Here is a 19,727-nt window from a genome sequence, read left to right on the forward strand (position 1 = left end):
AGAAAGGCAGTAACTCCTGGGAACCAGTCTGTGCAGTCAGAGATAAGCCAGAAAAGCAGAATTTAGTGCACTCTGGAAGGGGTAGGGAAGAGTGCTGTTTCGAAGCAAGTGTTCATGTAAAAATGCTATGTGCTTTTCTTTTTTGCTTTATCAGTGTCTATAAAGGTGCTGTGGGCTGACATGTGATGAGAGAGAACACTGCACAGGGCCTATCCGCTCTCTAGTTGTCTGAGCCCCTCAGCCCATACTAGATTCAACAAGTGTGCTCTGAGTTGGGGAAATGCTTTTTTGATTACTGCTTTTGACATTCAAGGCATGTGGGTCCTCCCAAAGACCCACAAGAGCGCATAAATATGACAATGTGTTTCAGTAATAAAAGGCTTTATCCTGGTTTGTAGGAAAGAGAAGATCTATGCTCTACCAAAAATTACGAAGAAGGTGACACAGGTGACAGCACTGGAGACCATCACATCTGTATATCTAGATCAGTGACCAAGTAGTTGTGCCCTGTCCCATGACAAGAAAACAAGCCCTGTGACTGAGATGGAAGCTGCTGTCTCTCCATGGTACATCGTTTAGTCCCAAATGTCAGTGTAACAAATCTCACCCTTATGCTTGTTCACAAGGAACTGAATTTGACTCGCCAAATTTACTGTATGTAGGCTTTCAAACAGCCAGCCATGCAGTTTTCTGTGGAGGTGGATTCTCTTGGAGGGGGCAGCCTCCTGAAAGGTTTCCTGTCTTTTTTGGCAAAGCCTGTGATGTGGGGTCATTATGGTTTTTGAAATGTTGCCTTTTGCAGTAAATGTAGGTTTCTTGTGCAGCATTATTTACTTCATACATTAACTCTATGAATACACTACTTCTTTCTCACTTTGAATAAAGTGAGAGCACAGCATGGGAAAAAGATGCAGGAGAGCTCCAGAACACCACTCATCTGGTCAGTTGTAAAAGCAGCAGAGGAAACAAAACAGAAAGGTGATTCTTGTGGTGAGAATCATAATGTCAGTTCTGGAGCAGGATGTGTGGTGAACGTGTAATATAACCTATATTTACACTACTTTTTTTTTTTCTTACAGTGAATTAGCATAGTAACTGTCCTTTCATGTTTGAAGGCCACAGTGCTTCAGTCTCTGCATAAAACCTTAATAAAGGCATCTCAGACAGAATACCCCTCACTTTCTGGGGACCTGTGCTGGCATCAACTGCAGTGCTGTGCAAAGGAACAGAAGAAATCAAGGCAAATAGGGGAATAGGAGAAGGTGCAAACTTCAGAAATTACTTTCTAGTTCATTATCTATCCTCTCTGAGTTTTGTTTGCAACTTATCAGTAGTAGGCTATAAATGGTCCCGCTTATACTAGCACTTGTGCTTTTCCCTGCTCCGATAGCACCTGTGAAGTTTGTAAGACAGTCTCCAGGAGCTCACCTTAAGTACAGCAAACTCCCAAACTTGAAGAGGTCTGCTTGGCCCTTCTTGGGTACTGATCTGGAGCGCTCTACTGGGGAGAAATGGCTAGGTGTTGGAGGTGCTGTTTGAGTGCCAGAACTACTCAACAAAGCAATTATAAGTGTTCCAAGTCAGCACAATAGTGTTAACCTCCCTTTGCGCTACTGTAAATAGGAACTGAAGGTACAAGGCAGTGGAAGCCTTCTCTCTAATTTTTTTCTTTGTGCTAACATGTATATTATGATGACACTCATGAACTATTGCCTGTCTTTATTTTTCACAATTGTATTCTTGAATAATGAATAATTGTGCACGATAATATTGCCAGTATGCTGGAATGTGGTATACTTACAATAGGTCTTTATTTCTATATGTATCCATTGTGTGACCAGTACCGATTAGACCCTAAGAAATGCTTATGGAATTGCTCTCTTTCACTGTGGTCAAGGCTAGGCACGCTGTTGTGTTGTGGAGGTTGGCAACATCCCCTGGTTTAAACTGAGTCCAAAAGTGCTAACCTTAACGGTGGGGGGGGGAATGCGGCTACCTAGGAATGAGACTTCCCATGTGATTCAGTCTGTAGGACTGGTGTCCAAGATCACATGATGCAGCATGAAAGGAAGATGAAAACTAAGAGCAGAGAAAAACAGTTAGAATAGTAGGTCGATGGGTGCTTTTGTTCATAATGCACCTGCTTTTAAACGCTGGCTGTTCATGTTGGCCTGTCCTGCTTTTTTTGTTTGAGAAGCACATTGGTTCAGGGAAGATAAGAGCTCATAGAGACCACAAAGTTAGAAGGAAATAGAAGTCAATCTGTAAAGCAGCCCTCTTGTTAACCTACTGGATGGCAGATTAAGGACCAAATTTAGCCTTGTTCTTGCCCCACATCTGAGTTACGGAATTGCTTATGAATGTACTTGTGTGTCTCCTGAAGGATCAGACCAGGAAGGTGCTCTTAAGGGCAGTTCCTGCATCAGGCTTCTACCTGGTAGTTCTGGTAGAACTAGATGATGTCTGTTACAAAGGAGCACAGCTTGAGTTAGTGTTGAGGTGGAAAGCTACTACTGTTTGAGATGTTTGGTTTAGCAGTTAATAAGGTTAATAGTAAATGTTTTTAGCCTTGCAAGTATTCTGTGGCTAATATGTTGCATAGGTGTCAGCCTGTGTTTTAAGGACTCGTTTGAGACAGGTGCTGGAGTAAGAGTATGTTTGAAAGCATGTCACATGCTGTGAGATGAAGTGATGTTCAGAGAGATTTATAAGCTGTTCACAGAATGCAGCCTGTATGAGGATGTGAATGTTGCCAGTCAGTGCAACGATCAGAAAAGTCGCATGTCAAAGGTGCTGATACCCCTAGATTTTCTTGGGATTCTTGTAATGCATTGTGCCATGATGAGCTAATGAAGAGCTCTTGATCTGGATAAGTGAATGATGAGTGGTCAACTATAAGGCTTGACAGATGAAATGAAGATACTTTGAAGCTTAAGCAGGAGTAGGTCCAAACTGTGTAACCAGAGAGTAAAATCTGTAGGAGCTGTATTTCTTGCTGCATATTGGCATGGTGCTTTGTGCAGTTCTGACTGAATTACTGTCCCTGGGCACCACCAGAACACAGGAAATAATAAATACTGGATTTAAAAACCAGGAACAGCCATGTGAAATTGTGGAGGTTGTATGAATCTTAATTTTCTGAAACTAATCTAATCCAAAATGGGGATTAATCACATCCCTTAACACCCTATTTGTCTGTAGCTCTTTAATAGGAAATCAGATTGAAATTAAATGATCAGATGGTGGTGTTCACTCTTCTGTTCTTTGGAACTACTTCTGTAAGCTGCTGGTTTGGCTTTTTAATTGAGGTTTTACCTTCTGTAGTGCAGTCTAATCCAAGAATCTCAAAGGACTGACAAACAATGAACTGCAAGGATGCTGTATTGGTATATGTAGACTAGGCCTAGATTCATATTTCAAAGCCCTCTACAAACAGCTTTGCAAGACCTTCCAGCTTCCCTGGAGGGAAGGAAAGTAAGTGGTGGCATGGAAGCACTGGATCTGTCTTCCATTTAGAACAAGAGACAGTACCATGGACTCGGTTCTGTTGTTGACTGCCAATGAATCCTGTTGCAACATCAGTGAAGACTAAAATCATGCACGAAGAAGCTCTGACTCAAAGTCCTTTCAGAAATAGTGGATGGAGAAGCTGCAAAACTGCTTTAATTCTGCAGTACAGAGAGTAACTTGTTCATGAGGCTTAATAAACCCAGGGCAAAATTAATCTTGTAGTCCAGGAGTCCTAGCTGCCTGTCCTGTGAACCAACAAATGTTCTTGGGTTTCCCTCTGTGTGTATTTTCCATGTATCTTTCTGCTCTGAAAATGAGTTCTTGCTGGGGTTGAGACCTGGGTTCCTAAAAATGCATTTGTAGTGCCACATAAAGGATTGCAGTAAGCCTTGTCTGGCCATATTAGGGTTTCTAGAACACATGAGCAAGAAGAAAGTGTTTCTGTTGGGACTCCCTCTGAAGATCTGCACTAATGCAGTCTCCTCTCATGGGTGTGTTTATAGCTGAAATTAAATTTCTTGGTCAGTACTATATAATGATCTTTTGACAAACTTCAGGGGGCTGCTGTTATTAAAGCAATGAGCTGCAAAAAGTAGACAGTGTCTATAGGCATTACAAAGGAGATGGCCAGAAGAGGTGCTTTTCCACTTGAATTTGGTGGAAGGAGGGGATGCACAGTGCTCATGCTTGCTGTGGAAGAATATCTATTAAGAAGCGGTTGCAGTCTGAGCCAATATGTAGGGATGTGGTTAGTATGTGACCTTCCTTCAGGATGACATGGTTGCCACTGCAGAACGGCACAGCTACAAGATCATAGGTGAGTTAGCTGCAAATGCTATATTGCTGGAATTAAATGTCACTGTGACTATTACAGGGAATCCCTAAGCCTTGCAGCACAAACCTAAACCAGTGAGCTAATCCACTTCTAGCAAAGCACAAAGGGACAGGCTTGCTCATCCAATTGCTTTTCTCTTGTGTTTTATCAGGTTTGAGAGCCTTTATTCTAACAAAGTAGGTGAGCCAGGCACAATATACCCATAATGATCACTGAGATGCTGGAAGACTAGCTCTTCCTCCAAAGATCTAGTTGTCATCTCTTGTTTAACAAGAAAATATGGGATTGAGATAAATTGTTAGACCAAAGGAGTAAACAAGTATTATTTTTTTTTTTTTTGACTAGCAAATTGTGTGTTTGTTAGGAACAAATGTGGCCCTACTGCAGCAAATGAGCTCATGCAACTCTTATTTTAATGGAGACAGTCACACTTTCTTCAGTGTAGTAGCAATGAATAAACATAAGCAACTTGTCTGAAAGTTTCAATGAGTGCCTCTTTAGGAAGTCCCAAACTTTTCATATGGGTATCTGTCCTACCTTTTTTGACTGCATCTATCAATGTTTTCTACCCTTTCCATACAATATATGTTGAGTTAGACAAGCAGTTTATCCGTCTCCTGTGTCTTATAAATAGTCTAGGGGGAAAATTCTTTGGTCCACGTTACGTCTAACTTCTAATCCTCTGTACTGTGCAAGTCATTAAGTGAACTCTGAAACTTGTTTATAGAGCAAATGTGCTTTTTCTGTCGTTAATAGTGCCTTTTTGTTCCATAGGATTCCAAAATACCTAATGCATGGAGGCTTTTCGTATAGTGTGTCTGGCTTTATTTTTAAAAATGTAGTGGGCAAAACTCAAGTCCCCTTTGTATAGATGTATTGTTGCATGACATCAAGATTGCATTAATATGTTTCTGATGTTTGGATTTTGTTTGAATGTTGCTCTACAGTAACTGCTAGATTGTTTTCCATCCCTCGAGTATTTTTTTTTTACTATAGCATTACTAATGCAGCTTTCAGCCCAAATCTGTACTTTAATACAGCTCTGCGTACTAAAATAGAAATAAGACTGGAAGGGATGATGTGATTGGGTTTGCCCCGAGGTAGCTAGTCAAGAACATGTGTATGCACTTCAGAAGTGAGCAATGCAAAATATAACAATAAATTCCTTTTCAGGTCACTTCCTTACCTGAACTTTTTCAGCTTGAGATCATCAGGATTTGCTTCCTTGGTTCTTTTTGTTGGTATAGAAGAGGAGATCTGTCACTGGTCAGACCAAGAATTTACCTAGCTCAATATCCTCTCTCTGATGACAGCTAATACAAGATGAGTGTGAAATACATGTAAATAAGTCTTCCAATAACTGACGGTTTGGGGAATGTAGCTGATCTGAGCCTAGTTTTCCAACTATGATAAAATGCTTGGAATTGCATTGCTGGAACTGATACCTCAGTATCTTGACAGGGAATTTTGAGTCAATAGCTAAGCAAAAAAGGTACAAGCAAATTAAGTATTTATATGCCCTGAATACAGCTTCTTTGTCTGTTTTAGTTGCAACTTTGCTGTATTTTCTTGATGAAATTTGGCTAAAGAAGTGGCACAGTGTTGTATTCCTGCTTAAAAGCATACGAAATCAAATATTGTCATGCCACTTCTGCATGTTACAAACAAAGCAACAAAAAAAGTAATTTTCAGTTCTTAAGATACAAAGTGAAGGAGGAAAATGGGGTTGGTGCCCTTAACCTAATTGAATAATGTATTTCAGGCACGATGTCTTGTATAGCGATGTATGTAAAGAGGTTGCTTTTGATGTCACGCTAGAGGCTGCCTTGTCTTAAAGTGGAATCCCTGCTGCCCTTGTTCCAGCAGTTGGAGCCTTATAGCATGTTACCTCTGAAGACTTATTCCATCTTTCTGTTTCGTCCCTCAGCCTTGCTACTGTACATCTCCTCCAGGGCTTGAATTGAATAAGCCAGTTTATCTAACCCTTCTGCTCGTGTCTGCCGAAGTCATTTCGCATGTGGTTCTTATCTCGGGTATAATTTCCCTGATTCTGACTTAATTTCATCACTTTGTGCTGCTCTTTCTGGAGCAATAGGTGTGTGTAGGTCTTTCCCCTGGCTCTTAAGTGGACTCAGTATTTGGGCTGGGCATGTTGTCCCTGCCACGCGTGCTCTGTTGATGTAATTTTTTTACCAAAGCAGTTTATTATGCCTACTGCAAGAGGGCAGGCAAGACTCCCATACACTGCCTCCTCCTCGGTGCCCAGCCAGTTTGCCACAGCATTTACTAATCTGTACTTTTTAGTGTCTGTGACTTGCAAGGCTTAGCTGGAGCAGGAGGAGGAAGGAGCTTGTCCAAGAGGCCGTAGAGAGAAAGGAGTGAATAAAAGAATAGGAAATAGTGTAGATACAACGGGGTGATACTGTATCAATATCTCTCTTTTTTTTATGAAACTTTTTGGCTGTAACTCCTGATAGGAGACAAGCATAGAGAAAACTTCAAAGTTGAATTGTGTGTACCCCCCAATAGTTTGTGGATAAGAACACACATTCATTTTCTGATATTGGGGATTAGATTGCATGTATTTTTCACTTGGAATTGAAGCGGCACTGAGGTGGTTGATTTAGATGACTAAATTTGGCTAATGGATTTGTTGTCTTGTCTTCTGTGAGGACTTAGTGGTTTTTCCTCGAAATAGCCCAGGAGTGTTTTTTCCTTGAAATAGCCCAGGAGCTACTTCAGTTAACACTGGAAACTGGATCATTTTTTTAATAATGCTGGAACCCAGATGCCACAGGTTTTCCATCTACCTTTGTCCTGAGACAGACTGCTCAGGATTTTGGCCAAAGCAGAAAGCTTCAGGAAAACATGAAGCACAACATGAATGGGATTTTAATTCCTAGAGAGCTCATGCTTGTAAGTGCAAGTGGTGCTTTTCCTACAGTAAAGCAGGATTTGATCGTGCAAATGGAGACCAATAACTAGAGTATTGTATCAGTGTGCTAGAAAGGAAGTCCATAGTAATAGGATACCTTTTTCCTCAGGTACAGTAAGTTTAAAATAAGTCAATGCAGCTCAGATGGATTTGTTATGCTAAAAACTGATGCTAGGGTAGGACTTTTGTCACATATTGACCACAGACGTCTATAGGAATGGAGCTGAGACAGCAGAAAGCTGCTAGAATGATGCAATGCCTCAAAGATTCCAGGGTTAATCCCACTAGAATGGAAAAACTAGAGCTGTATTTTTTGAAAAACAAATGAAAGACAAACTCTGGTTAACTCTTTATACTTCTGAAAAGTCTGAAATAATGACTGGTGGAGTTGTACCAGAGGTTGCGTTTTTCCAGACTTAATAATTTACAGGAGATATTTCTATTTGAGGTGTTAAAGACTGTAGGATGCCTTCTTACCCTCCTTTCATTTGAAACTACTCTGCAGTTTTTGATATTATCAAGTATTCTGACAGTCCCATGGATGGATAGTTACTGTTATAAGTGAGGAAAGGGAAATACAGAGAAGTAGAAGAACTTGCATAGGATTACATAGGAAATAAATGGCCAAACCAGGAGCTGAAACAAAACTGTGCAAGTCTGTCTGATGTGTTAAAACAAAAGCTCATTACTCATCTTCACTCCTTTATCAGCCTTAAGCTCATGCAGACTAAGAGCAAGACACTCAACATGGAGAGCCCGAGATTTCTCATTCACCAGAGTAGTTAGTCACTACTGAATGAGCAAAATTATTCATTGCCACACCTATCAAGGGAGGGAAGATTGTGTACCAGAATCCCAGCAATGTTGGTAGGACTTTTCTTGACAAAGAAAACTATATTCGTTCTGTAGGAACCATGTTTTGAAGTGATGTTTCTCCCACCAGACAAGGAAGCAATCGATTGTATTTTCAGAAATGCTCAGTGTCTCTTGAGGAGCTGTGTGAACAGCTGAGCACTTGAAAACCAGGCCACCAACTAGCAAGACCATCGGCAGATGCAGTGGGCTTGCCTAGCTTTGCTCAAAGCACTAGGATTTGGAAGAAGAAAAAGCAGAAGAGAACTTGTGAGCTGTGGCTGCTAAGTCAGCATTTGGAGAGGGATAGTGAAAGGTTTCCTTCCTTTGAAATGATTTGAAGTACACAAAAATTCAGGATTCTTGTGAATATAGAAGGAAGCTGCTGCTGCTTTTCCCTTGGCAATACTTATGTCTTGTAGTTAGCTGGGAGAAACCCTGGGTGGAGGCAAGCCTTTGGCTGCTGTTTGTTCTCTTTCAGATGTATCATATGGTGTTTGCGCACTGGAACAATGTGGTGTCCTCTCAAGCCCCAAAGTGCAGGGTGTGAGTGATTTTGTTGTAGTTTGGATAATTGTATTTTGTCAAAAGGAGACACACTAGTTTTCAGGCTCTGCTTCAACTTTGCTCTTTTTGATGAAAGAGATTAATTTTTTTCCAAAGTACAAACAGCTGTATTAAATGAGCTTGTTAGTTTGGAACTTCAGCTGAAGGAGCTATAACTATTACAGACATGATTAAAGGGGGTGTGCTGCAAGTATAGGCTTTTTCAGAACAACAAGCTCTTATCTTCCTTGAGAAGGAGCATTTGGTTTTTGGTGCCTTAAACTTTTTTTGTGCCTATGGCTGAGACTCCCTGTTAGAATCCATGAGTGCTTATAGAAGCAGAAAAGCAGTGTAAAGGGAAGGAAACAATCATTCACTCATCTGAAACTTCCTGTTTTGTTTCAGGGACTTTCTGCCGCGTGGATCTGGCATTGTAACCAGGCGCCCGCTGGTCCTGCAGCTGGTAAACTCCAGCACAGGTATGTGAGCTACCTTCCCTGTGTGTCCAGCTGGATCACTGTCTTAGTGAGGAAAGGTCTTCACTTAATTGCTCAGTGTGGAAAAAATGAATAAGAATTTCCCCAGTAAAAATGACCTGCAACTGGTCTTCATTTCTACCTGTTTAACATCTGATGCATTAAGTGTTCAGAAACAAAATGCTTCTTAATTGTTTTGTTTTAATTTGTTAGGCAGGGCTCCATGCATATGCTTATCACAATTCTCCTCTGCCTATGCAGCTGTGACCCTTTTGAGTGGGTAAGACCGAAAAGCCAGATGACCCTGCTGATAATCTACTGAAATAAGGGGGTGAGATGATTTAATAAACTGAAAACCCAGTGTGAGAACACTGGGATTTGGAGGAAAAGACTAGAGAGTTCTGTGGCTGGTCTTTTGGGCAGTTCGCTGGTTTTGCTACTTGCAGGATATTTTCATCACCGTTCCACTTAACATAAGTTAAGATGTCATCCAGGAGTTGACAAGTGAATGGTTCAAGGTATTCTTCCTCTCTTGTCAGGTGAACTTGGCCTGTCCATGGCAGTCCTCTTGTCTACAGTAAGGAGACAATTTTTAAAATTGAAACAGAGGGTTCTTGGATTGTGTGCCAGTCCTTGAATAGGCTAAACAAAAAACCCCAACCACCAGCCAGTTCAAAACTGTGTCAAGAGAAGGTGTTTTTTTTTCTCTTGAGACTCTCTTGAGTCTGTTCTCATTACATAATGGGACTTATTTATCCCCAGCACTTTAATGCAGAGCTAGTCCAAGTTCTGAGTACCAAAGTATCTCCCAGTGTAGCTGTGGAAGTCACCACAGCTGCAGGCAGATGCATGCTAAATTTGCTTAGTATCAATAGAGAAGGTCCTGCATTATTATTTGAATAAAGACTAGTGAGGATGCCACCTCTGCTGAGACAAAAGCTGGATTGTGAAGATACTGAGCTCAACTGAATTCTCTCAGATGTTGTTCAGATAATGTGACTACAGTAACTTCTTCGCCAGTGTGCCAGTGCCTGGTGGAAAAGGCCCTTGCCAGACTTCATCCCTGGTTTTTGTTTTGTTTTGCTTTGGGACGTATATTTTCATTACAGTTTCAGTGTTTTCCTGATTCCAGTGACTATTTCTGACTCTCTGCTTCTGTTTAAATAGAATATGGTGAGTTTCTACACTGCAAAGGAAAGAAATTCACTGATTTTGAGGAGGTCCGTCTGGAGATTGAGGCTGAAACGGATCGTGTTACTGGCTCCAACAAAGGGATTTCCCCTGTGCCCATCAACCTTCGAGTCTACTCTCCCCATGGTGAGTCCTAACGCAGCATCTGAGTCAGAGATAGATGAGGCAGGTTGCTTCTTTGTTATGAAGACAGAAGTAAGAGACGAAATGGGGAGTGTGCTTGGTTTTGACTTTCATCTCCACGTGCCTGGGCCATGCTGTATCAAACTGCCAGCCTTAGCCCTACTGCTAAAACGGATTTGCCTGCTAGCTAAAGTATCTGACCGCTAGCAGATACTGTTGTCTTGAAACAACTGATGTCTGTGCAGAAACTTGTTCCTGAGGCTTTCTTTCCATCAGTATGGGCATTACAGTAAAGAGCTACTGTGTCTCCCTGCTTTCTGGTACTGTTTACTGGGCAAACAAATGTAACAAAAAAAAAAAAATTGATGGGGAGAGTGGCTCTCTTGAAAAGCACTTGCCCTCTTTTTGCATGTAAATAAATACTTTGTATAGTTCACTCCAGGTAGTGCCTATAACATACACCGCTGATCTCAATGGAAGAACTCTGCTTAAACAAGGGAGTGACAGAGTCCCAAATTTGCCAACTCTTTAAATGTGAACAGCTGTATGGAGATCTTTTAGAAAGCAGCAGCTCAGTGCCACATAGCATTTGACTGGGTAGAACTTGTGCTTGATTTTCAGTTTTTATTTTTTCCTCAGCAAGACAAACAGTTATAGGGCTGCATATTGTAGTCCTTCAGGAGAAGGCCCAGCTGACTTTGATGGGAGCCTCCCTTGAATAAGGCTGGAAGGACTGAGCTCTTCAATACCAGGGTCAACTCTTAATGAGCGGAACCAACTCTTCTGACTCTCTGGTCTTTGTTATGAAATGAAAAAATGTACTGTCATCACTTCCCTTTGTGTAGCATATGTGGAAGGACTTTGAGAGCAGTTTCCCCAATCAATGTGAAAACAAGTGATTTAAAGGGAAGGTAATTAGATTATTGATAATCATGACTAGTAAGAACTAGCAACTAGTTCTTACTAAGTGGTAACAAAAAGGAACTAGAAAGCTCTGTGTGTGCATCTGTTATGCTTATTCTATGTTGGAGACACTAAAGCTACATGTGGTCCAGACACTAAAGCTACATGTGGACCAGAACATTCCTACTTCAACACTCCCTTGTCCTATCTCCTGTTTCCTGTGTCTAGTCCTGAACCTGACCTTGGTGGATCTACCGGGTATGACGAAAGTTCCAGTAGGGGACCAGCCCCCTGACATCGAGTTTCAGATTCGAGATATGCTCATGCAGTTTGTCACCAAAGAGAATTGCCTTATCCTGGCAGTATCCCCAGCTAACTCTGATTTGGCCAATTCTGATGCCCTGAAGATTGCGAAAGAGGTGGATCCGCAAGGTAAAGATTTCTTAATTTAGCATGACATTACTAGACAGTGGCCGGATTTTCCTCTTACCTTTTGGTTGTGATTAGCCCAGTAGCTGTGGGCTCCTGTCTGTTATCTGGGGTTGGATCTTCACCAACACTCGTTCTTCTGAGAGGTGTTAGTGAGTCTTAACAGTTACTGTAATAGAATTTTTGTTATTCCCCTTTTCTTCCTTTGTCTGAGCTCCATTTCTGAAGAGGTGAAGGATTTCCTTTCCTTTAGTCATCTGCATTCTGCCTGGAGAAAAGTAGGAAAATCAGCACTAAAATCCTTCGTAGCATAGCATGTGTGTGTGTCAGCAGGATATAACTGAAAACTGAGCTCGGATATTGTCTGTCTTGCTCTCATGGGCAATTGGACATGATGGGAACTAATGTTTGAGTTCAAGAGCCCTTGAGTAGCCAAGTTGGGCAATCTGTAAGCTCTGTGAACAGAGGAAAATAATACATGAGTTGTTTGCTTGATCAAGTGTGTTTGTGTTTTTTCATAGGGCAACGCACTATTGGAGTCATTACTAAGCTGGATCTTATGGATGAAGGAACTGATGCGCGAGATGTATTAGAAAATAAATTACTTCCTCTCCGTAGAGGTATGTCTCCTCATGCTTTGTCCATGATCTCCTTCCTCTGTTTCCCTTGTGTGAGGTGTCCTGGCCTCATCCCCTTCCTCCAGTGCATCCCCTTCCTGCAACATCTGTTACGACTTGTGGTTAAGCCATCTCTGTTCCAGGCTGGAACTGAGAAAAGTTGGGGAACAGGGATCAGTCATGCTGTTAATAAGAACTTTTTAGTATTTGTACCTTGATGTGTAGTCCTAGCAGAAGCATAGGCTTATGCTCTTGTCTTTACTTTCTCTTTCCTTACCTTTATTGAATAAGGCAAGCTGCAAAATCAGAACTCCTGTCTAAAAGATTCCCTTTGTCTTTTATCTAGATGAGATTGCCATAGTATATCAGATGAAATAATTTTGGACTGTGATACATGCCATGTATAGCAATAGCAAAGTACATATCCTAAGGACTCTGACAGAAGAGTCTTGAATGAATGAGACCTAGGATATGCTTTGTGCTTGGGGGAACAGTAATAAATAAGCTAATTCTTAGTTGCATAGTCACTTCTGTCCTGCCTACCAAAGGATCAGAACCTGGGCCATTCAGAGGAAATTCTAGTTTTAAACTCTTCCAATTGGTTCCTGATAATGTGTTGCCACTAGAATTCCCCTTTTGCAGTGCTGCCAGCTGGGTAACTTTCTTCTCAGTCTGAGTCCTGTTTACATTCTCATCCTTGCAACTGTCTGATCTCTAACCCCACTCTTGCAGGTTACATTGGTGTAGTCAACAGAAGTCAGAAGGACATTGATGGCAAGAAGGACATTCAGGCAGCTCTGGCTGCAGAGAGAAAATTTTTTCTCTCCCACCCAGCCTACAGACACATGGCTGATCGCATGGGAACCCCCTACCTGCAGAAAGTATTGAACCAGGTACTGTCAACTGCTGCCCACTATGTCACAAGAATGTCTAGGCTGGCCGTTAGGGTTCTTCTGAGATGGAAGGACGCAGGAAAAGTTAAAACTTGTGGTCAACAAACTGGTAAATACTTAAAATTGTTTTGCTTCAGTGAGACTTGTGAAGATTGGTTAACTCTTCCTTCTCTGCATCATAAAAGGTATTTTGGTGCCAGGTCCTATGAAGTGGGCCTGACAATACTGATAGTGAAACACATTAAGGCCGATAATGGAGGTTACACACCAAAGGCAGAGCACTGCTTTATCCTCTCAGTGACACTGGTGCAAAATCAATAGTTGGTTCCTGGCATTTACATTATCAGAATGCAAGGTCTTTCTGGTTAAGCTAAAAGATACCTTCTGAATTTCTAGTGGTCTCTGTACCTAACAGTAAGTTGCAAAGATTGATTTAAATGTGATACTGGTAGTCATTTTCCCATCTGTTAAGGCTGTCTTATCTCCTGTCTCATACAGTAGCAACTTGCTGTTGCTTCCCTCTCTGCTCCCTTGAAATACTCCCTTAAGTGAAGAATTACTTTGTCCTTCTTCCTCCTTATTTAAATATTTGTCTTTAAACTGGAGTTTTCCACAGCTGTACTCTGTGGAAACCATCTTATTAGAACCTCGTCAGTGGTTTTGGCTCCTTCCACCTTGCCTTGTCACCCTTATTGTTGAAAAAGGGCTTAATCACCACCTTGGGTGTCAGTGGTGTGCTAATCTGAAGACAGAATAGCCTTTACCCTGGTGTAAATAGCAAATGCGAATACTTGTATGTGAAGCTTATTCTTGGGTTGGAGGCAGCAGGCTTGTATGAATGGGAGTTTTGTACCAGACTAGAAGGTAAAATGAAGGTCAAGAATAGGAAAGAGCTGGGAAGGCAGGATACACCTGGCTCATAACTGGTATCTGTCCTGGGATAGACTTTTGATTAGGACCACTCGGAAGGACTGAACTTAGAGTGGAGCATTGCTCTTTACTTTGTGTTGCAGAGGTAGCAAACTCTTCCCAGTAATGAGTTAAAGGTTTATTATCGTCTTAAAACTTCTTCTTGTGCAGCAATTGACCAACCACATCCGTCCAGTAATTGAGTTAAAGGTTTATTATCATCTTAACTTTTTGTGCAGCAATTGACCAACCACATCCGTGACACCCTGCCAGGGCTGCGGAACAAGCTCCAAAGCCAGCTTCTCTCCATTGAGAAGGAGGTGGAGGAGTACAAGAACTTCCGTCCTGATGACCCTGCTCGCAAGACCAAAGCTTTGCTTCAGTAAGTGGCCTCAGCTGCATGTCCCTCCCTGAAGATGACTGCTCAGCCATGACTTCTGCTTCATGCTTTTTGTTTTCTTTCAGGATGGTCCAGCAGTTTGCTGTGGACTTTGAGAAACGCATTGAAGGCTCTGGAGACCAAATTGATACCTATGAGCTGTCAGGAGGAGCTAGGATTAACCGCATCTTCCATGAGCGTTTTCCCTTTGAACTGGTGAAGGTACTGCTTCCCTGTGCTGCTGAGAGCCACTTTGTCATCTTCTCTGTTGTCTGTTACCTTGTCTGCTTGTCGTCTTACTCTTCTTGGTGTCTTTCATCTGTCTTTCCCTTTGACTATTTTGTTTTGTGTTTTTCCTTTTAATACCTTTTTTACTTACTTTGACTCCTTTACTGGAGGCTTCCCATAGTACTGACCTTTCCATCAGTCCCTGTCCTTGTAACAGAACTTAACTTGCTCTTAGTTAAGTGACAATACTTCTTTGGCTTAGCTCCTAAATGCTAAATTAAATGTGCAAAATAACTTCCTTTAACACAAACAATAGGAAATCAATGGCTGAATGTCCTTGCAGATATGTTGTCAAAGCTAATCTAACTGAATTTCATAGTAGAAATGATGCTAAAACTTGTACTTCCTTGATCTTGAGCACCAGGCTAGACCTAAAGTTTCCCTAATAGATATGCAAGAAGCAGGAAAGAGGGTGTAGCTGTACTTAAGGGACAGATGAAAGTAATCCCATCAATGGCCTAGAGGTGGGACCAGTGCAGAAACTGTTCTACTGTCATAACAATTGAAGAGGTTTTTTATTGAATGATAGTTTTCTTAGATGGCAGAGTACGCTAACCTGATCAGAAGTGGTATGGAAAAAATTCCTTTAATGTCAGTTGGAACAGACTTGAGAGCCAAATCATTCCACTTCTGGATTTCCTGCATTTTGCTTTCCCCCCTTTTTTTTTTGTATTTCAATAAGTTGAGGCCTTTTTAGAGAAATACAAGAGCTTGCCTCGTATCAGCACATTTTTGTATGTGAATTGTAAATTGTATCAGATAGCACATTTTTGTATGTGAATTGTAAATCTGTTTGTGGTGTTCGTTGAACAAAAAGCTGTCAAGACTTCATGCTCAGTCTTGGGAGAGACAACAGTTTGTTTTAGAAAGCAATCCAGCACTTCAGTCCTATTGCTTTATCTCAAAGAAGCTCCTTGGGAGCTGCTGGGGCTTGGCATCTATAAATGTAGGCCCTTAGCTATTCATATGTGTCCAGGATGTCTGCATTGGCAATAGAAGCTTTATGACTGGACTCTGTATCCAACACTTGGACTAATATCTCATCTGTCACGTGATAGTGCTGACATGGGACCTCTTTGTAACGCATGCTATTGTGTATCCTGGGGTTGTGCAAATAAGTGTCAGACATTTTCTGATTAAATTCTCTCTTGGTTGCAGATGGAGTTTGATGAGAAGGAGCTGCGACGGGAGATTAGCTATGCCATCAAGAACATCCATGGTATCAGGCACGTATCACGCACTAGGCAGACCATTGGCTGCATAGCCTTGTAAATACCTCTAGACCTTCCGAATGGAGTTGAAGTCTTCAGAGGTACGGTAGGTCAGCCAAAGGCGGGGGGAATAACCTTGGACCACCCAAGTGGTTTGGGAGTAGGGACAACCATCCAAGTTGGTTTGCTTTCTCTTCCCATGAGAGTTGTATAAGCCTAAAAGGTAAAACTGCTTTGGTCACTAGACATTTTCTTCCTCTTTGTGCCTTGATATAAGAAAGGATAGGAAGAAGGATGTAAGCCTGTAGTATTCCTTCATTTAGTTAAAACCAAAATGTTGTTTTTCACTTTCTGCCTCCATACTAACCAACAGTTACTTGCTCAGAACAGTTGTTGGTACTAAGCACCTCCTTCCCCTAAAGATCTGAGAGACCATTGGGGTGCCCATCACCAGAATCCTAATGGCCCCAGGATGTAGTTAGCGAACATGCTTGTGTTCCCCTTGGCGGAGGCTAGCTGTCAAAAGCACAGCCCCGAGACCCTGAGTTGTGCTGCTCCTGGGAAAGTGAGCAGGGCCTGGAGCCTGTCAGAGCCCTTCTTGTGCACAAATACTGACCTAGCTTTATTTTCATTCCTTTCTTTTGCTCAGTCGCTATCTGAACTTGATAAAGGGTATCAAATGTGTTAGTGTCCTAATCATTAAGAACATCTTTCAGAAGAGGCCTCCCATCTGCTGTAGAGCTCTGAGGTCAAATATGCTGCGGAGGGGTCAGCCCCTGCCACCCTTAGACCTGGTGGTTGAGGTGAAATGGTGGCCTGGCCACGACTGTCCAGCTAGGATCCACTTTGCCCTCATCACCTCATTCCTGGGAGGTCCCCCACTTTCCATGGACTCCAGTCGGGGCTTGTCTGGGGGACATGACACTCCCCAGCCCCGTGTGCTGGGTTTCAGTGATGGCGGTGCCTGCTCAAAGATGTGTGTGTAACGCTGTGACATTCTCCTTGCCCCTTCTCCCCCTCCTGCCTTGTCTTGTCCCTATTCTGGGTGTTTAGAACCGGTCTCTTCACACCCGACATGGCCTTTGAGACCATTGTGAAAAAGCAGGTGAAGAAGATTAAAGAACCTTGCCTGAAATGCGTGGACATGGTCATATCGGAGTTAATCAATACCGTTAGACAGTGCACCAAGAAGGTAACCAGAGGCAGCATGGAGCCGGCACCTTCCACCTGCTCGCTGGCTGCGGCACAGCATTGTGACCTGGGCAGGGACTTGCCTGCAGCCACACTTGGTGTTTCTAACCACCTCCTCAGCATGACTAGACCTGAGCGGTAGCAGCCTGGGGCGATCCAGCCAACAAGCCAAACAGGAAGGGAAATGCTGTGGGACATGGGCCATGGCCCTGCTCCCTGAATGTTTTAGAGCTGAGGGGTGCTGGAGATGTCCCCTCCACCTCGCTGTCTGTAGCATGACTCCTGATTCCTTCTAAAACCAAGGGTATTTCTTATGTGGCCATGTCTGACTTTAAATTTAGTATCTGGGTTTATTTTCCAAGCCAGAAACTGGGATCTAAATTTTGTCCCCTCTGTTCTCATAGAAGTGAGGGGGTTAATCCCAAACTGGCCTTTGGGTGCTGCTTGGGAGGGGTGTATGGGGCTGAACTTCAGAGGCTGCAGCAGTTATAGCTGTGGGCTGTATCGCAGGGAAACGTTCCTGTGGTGTTTGGCTTGGTTTCTGGTTGGCTTGGTCCATATCCTGTTCTGGAAGAGCAGCACATGGCTGAGAAGAAGCAAGTTAATAGATGTCCATCAACCTCTGGAGTCGTCCTGCTCTCAGAGAGAGAGGGCTTCAGGTTTTGCCCTTTGGGATCCATACTGGTATTTGCTGGGGCTGAGGGGAGGGAATATGCCTTGATTCTGCTTTTTGAATGTGGCAGGTTTTCTTTCTGGGGTTGGGGTTGAAAGGTAGCAAGATGAGAAGACTTGTGCCATTCCTCTCAGCCATGGCTTGCTGCTTCAGGCAGGGCTAGGTACTGGTGAAAAGGCACCTCGGTTAGGATGGTGGTATGGGCACTGGATACTAGAATCCCCACTGGCTATTCAGGTGCAGGTAAATGGGCATAGCAGGATGTGTCTGGAGAGCCTGGCACCCTGTCTCTGCAAGGGTGGGGAAAGGTGCCCAGGTGGTGATATTTGCCATCGCTTGCAGAAATGCCTAGTCCTTATGGCCGAGAGCCTCTATAGAAGGAATCGGGCACGCAGGCATATGCTTTGCCCTCAGGACAGGCTGGGAAAGCAAAGTGGATGCAGTGAGAGAATGCTCAGGTTTCTAGAATGCTGGAGGAGCTTCCTTTTTCTGTCCTGCTGTCCTCTCTTGGGGTGTGTGACTGTGGGGAGCACCCAGAAAATTGCCATTAGAGCCTGGCGACAGGTAAGCACTGGCCCTTAGGCTGCCAAGTATCCAGAGTCGCCTGCTAACTGGATCAGAAGGGCCCTCTTTTTTTATGCCCTCTGAAGCTTCCCTTGATTTGTTCTCCATCCATCAGTTGCTATTCAAAATCTCACATTCATTCTTTCTCTTTGCATCCTTTGCTCCATTTCCCCCTTCTTTCTTCATTGTTTCATTTTGTTTCCTCTTTTACTGACAATTTCAGAATAGACCATCTGTTCTGACAGTGGCAGGTTCCTCAAGTGATCAGGGGGTGGGTACAGCAGGGTAGGAAATAAGGGAGGAGAAGAGACCACAGGGCTGGGGGGATACACAGGGCTGGGGGGATATGTCACAGGTTCAGGATTAAAGCATTCCATTTTAGCTTAAATCCTACTGCTAAGAATTTGATAGTTGACTTCAGTGCTAGTTGCTCTGTGTGTGCTCTAGTAGCCATGGTTACAATTTTGTACCTGAAGAAACAAAATATTGTCATTCAGGTGATTCTTGGGTACTAGAAGAGACTGATTTTTTTTTTTATTATTTTTTTTTTTTCCCCATGCAGGCTCCCCCCTCAAGTCTAGTGGGGGAAACAGTGTATATTGAGCCTAGCAGGGCAACTGCGTTAGTAGGAAACTGCTGCTGAGTAAGAGGATGTGACCTTAACTCTGGAAATGCCCCTGCTTTGCTTGAAAGGGGTGTTGTTGGCACCTTGAGAAGGACTCTTGGGTGAAGCTGAATCCTGTAACATATTCCAACTCTTTGCTGCTTAAAAGGCAGACTGAGTGTAGGTCCTATAGTATGTGTTGAAGAGTGTTTTAATACTAGTGTTGCTTGGGGTCTTGCAGGTGTTATCCACAGAGATATGAAAGATGAGCTGAAGCGGGAAATATCTGATTTAAATGAGGTGGTAGTTATTTATAGCTAGCCCTGGACTGGTTGTTAGCTGTAGGCACCCCAGGTTTGACTGTTAACTGTACCTTTAGAAAGGCAGTATGTCCTTCCCATGTCAAGGGGACATTGTCCCCTTGAAAGCACTTGTGAAGCAGTAATGCCCCATGTTAAAACAAGTAATGCAGATTCTGTAACAAAGAGCATCCTGGTAGAAGCTCTAAAGTGCTAAAGAGGTGCTGAAAAACTACTTTGGGTTAAGTAGTCTTGAATTGGATTAATCTTGGCCATGGTTTATACCTTTAGTTTCTGTG

At 42.7% G+C, this 19,727-nt stretch overlaps 1 protein-coding gene across 1 annotated transcript in view; it reads left to right on the top strand.

The window, feature by feature from the left end:
- Positions 1-19,727, top strand: part of DNM1 (dynamin 1) — a 68,321-nt gene that overhangs the window by 16,034 nt on the left and 32,560 nt on the right. The window contains exons 3-11 of the mRNA XM_009888070.1: positions 9,084-9,157; positions 10,322-10,471; positions 11,600-11,803; positions 12,322-12,420; positions 13,150-13,310; positions 14,459-14,601; positions 14,685-14,820; positions 16,045-16,112; positions 17,151-17,289. Coding sequence (XP_009886372.1) covers positions 9,084-9,157; positions 10,322-10,471; positions 11,600-11,803; positions 12,322-12,420; positions 13,150-13,310; positions 14,459-14,601; positions 14,685-14,820; positions 16,045-16,112; positions 17,151-17,289 — 1,174 coding nt within the window. The remainder of the gene's footprint in view (positions 1-9,083; positions 9,158-10,321; positions 10,472-11,599; positions 11,804-12,321; positions 12,421-13,149; positions 13,311-14,458; positions 14,602-14,684; positions 14,821-16,044; positions 16,113-17,150; positions 17,290-19,727) is intronic.

This window comes from Charadrius vociferus, unplaced genomic scaffold (genome assembly GCF_000708025.1).
Source record: "Charadrius vociferus isolate BGI_N301 unplaced genomic scaffold, ASM70802v2 scaffold56, whole genome shotgun sequence".
NCBI lineage: Eukaryota > Metazoa > Chordata > Aves > Charadriiformes > Charadriidae > Charadrius > Charadrius vociferus.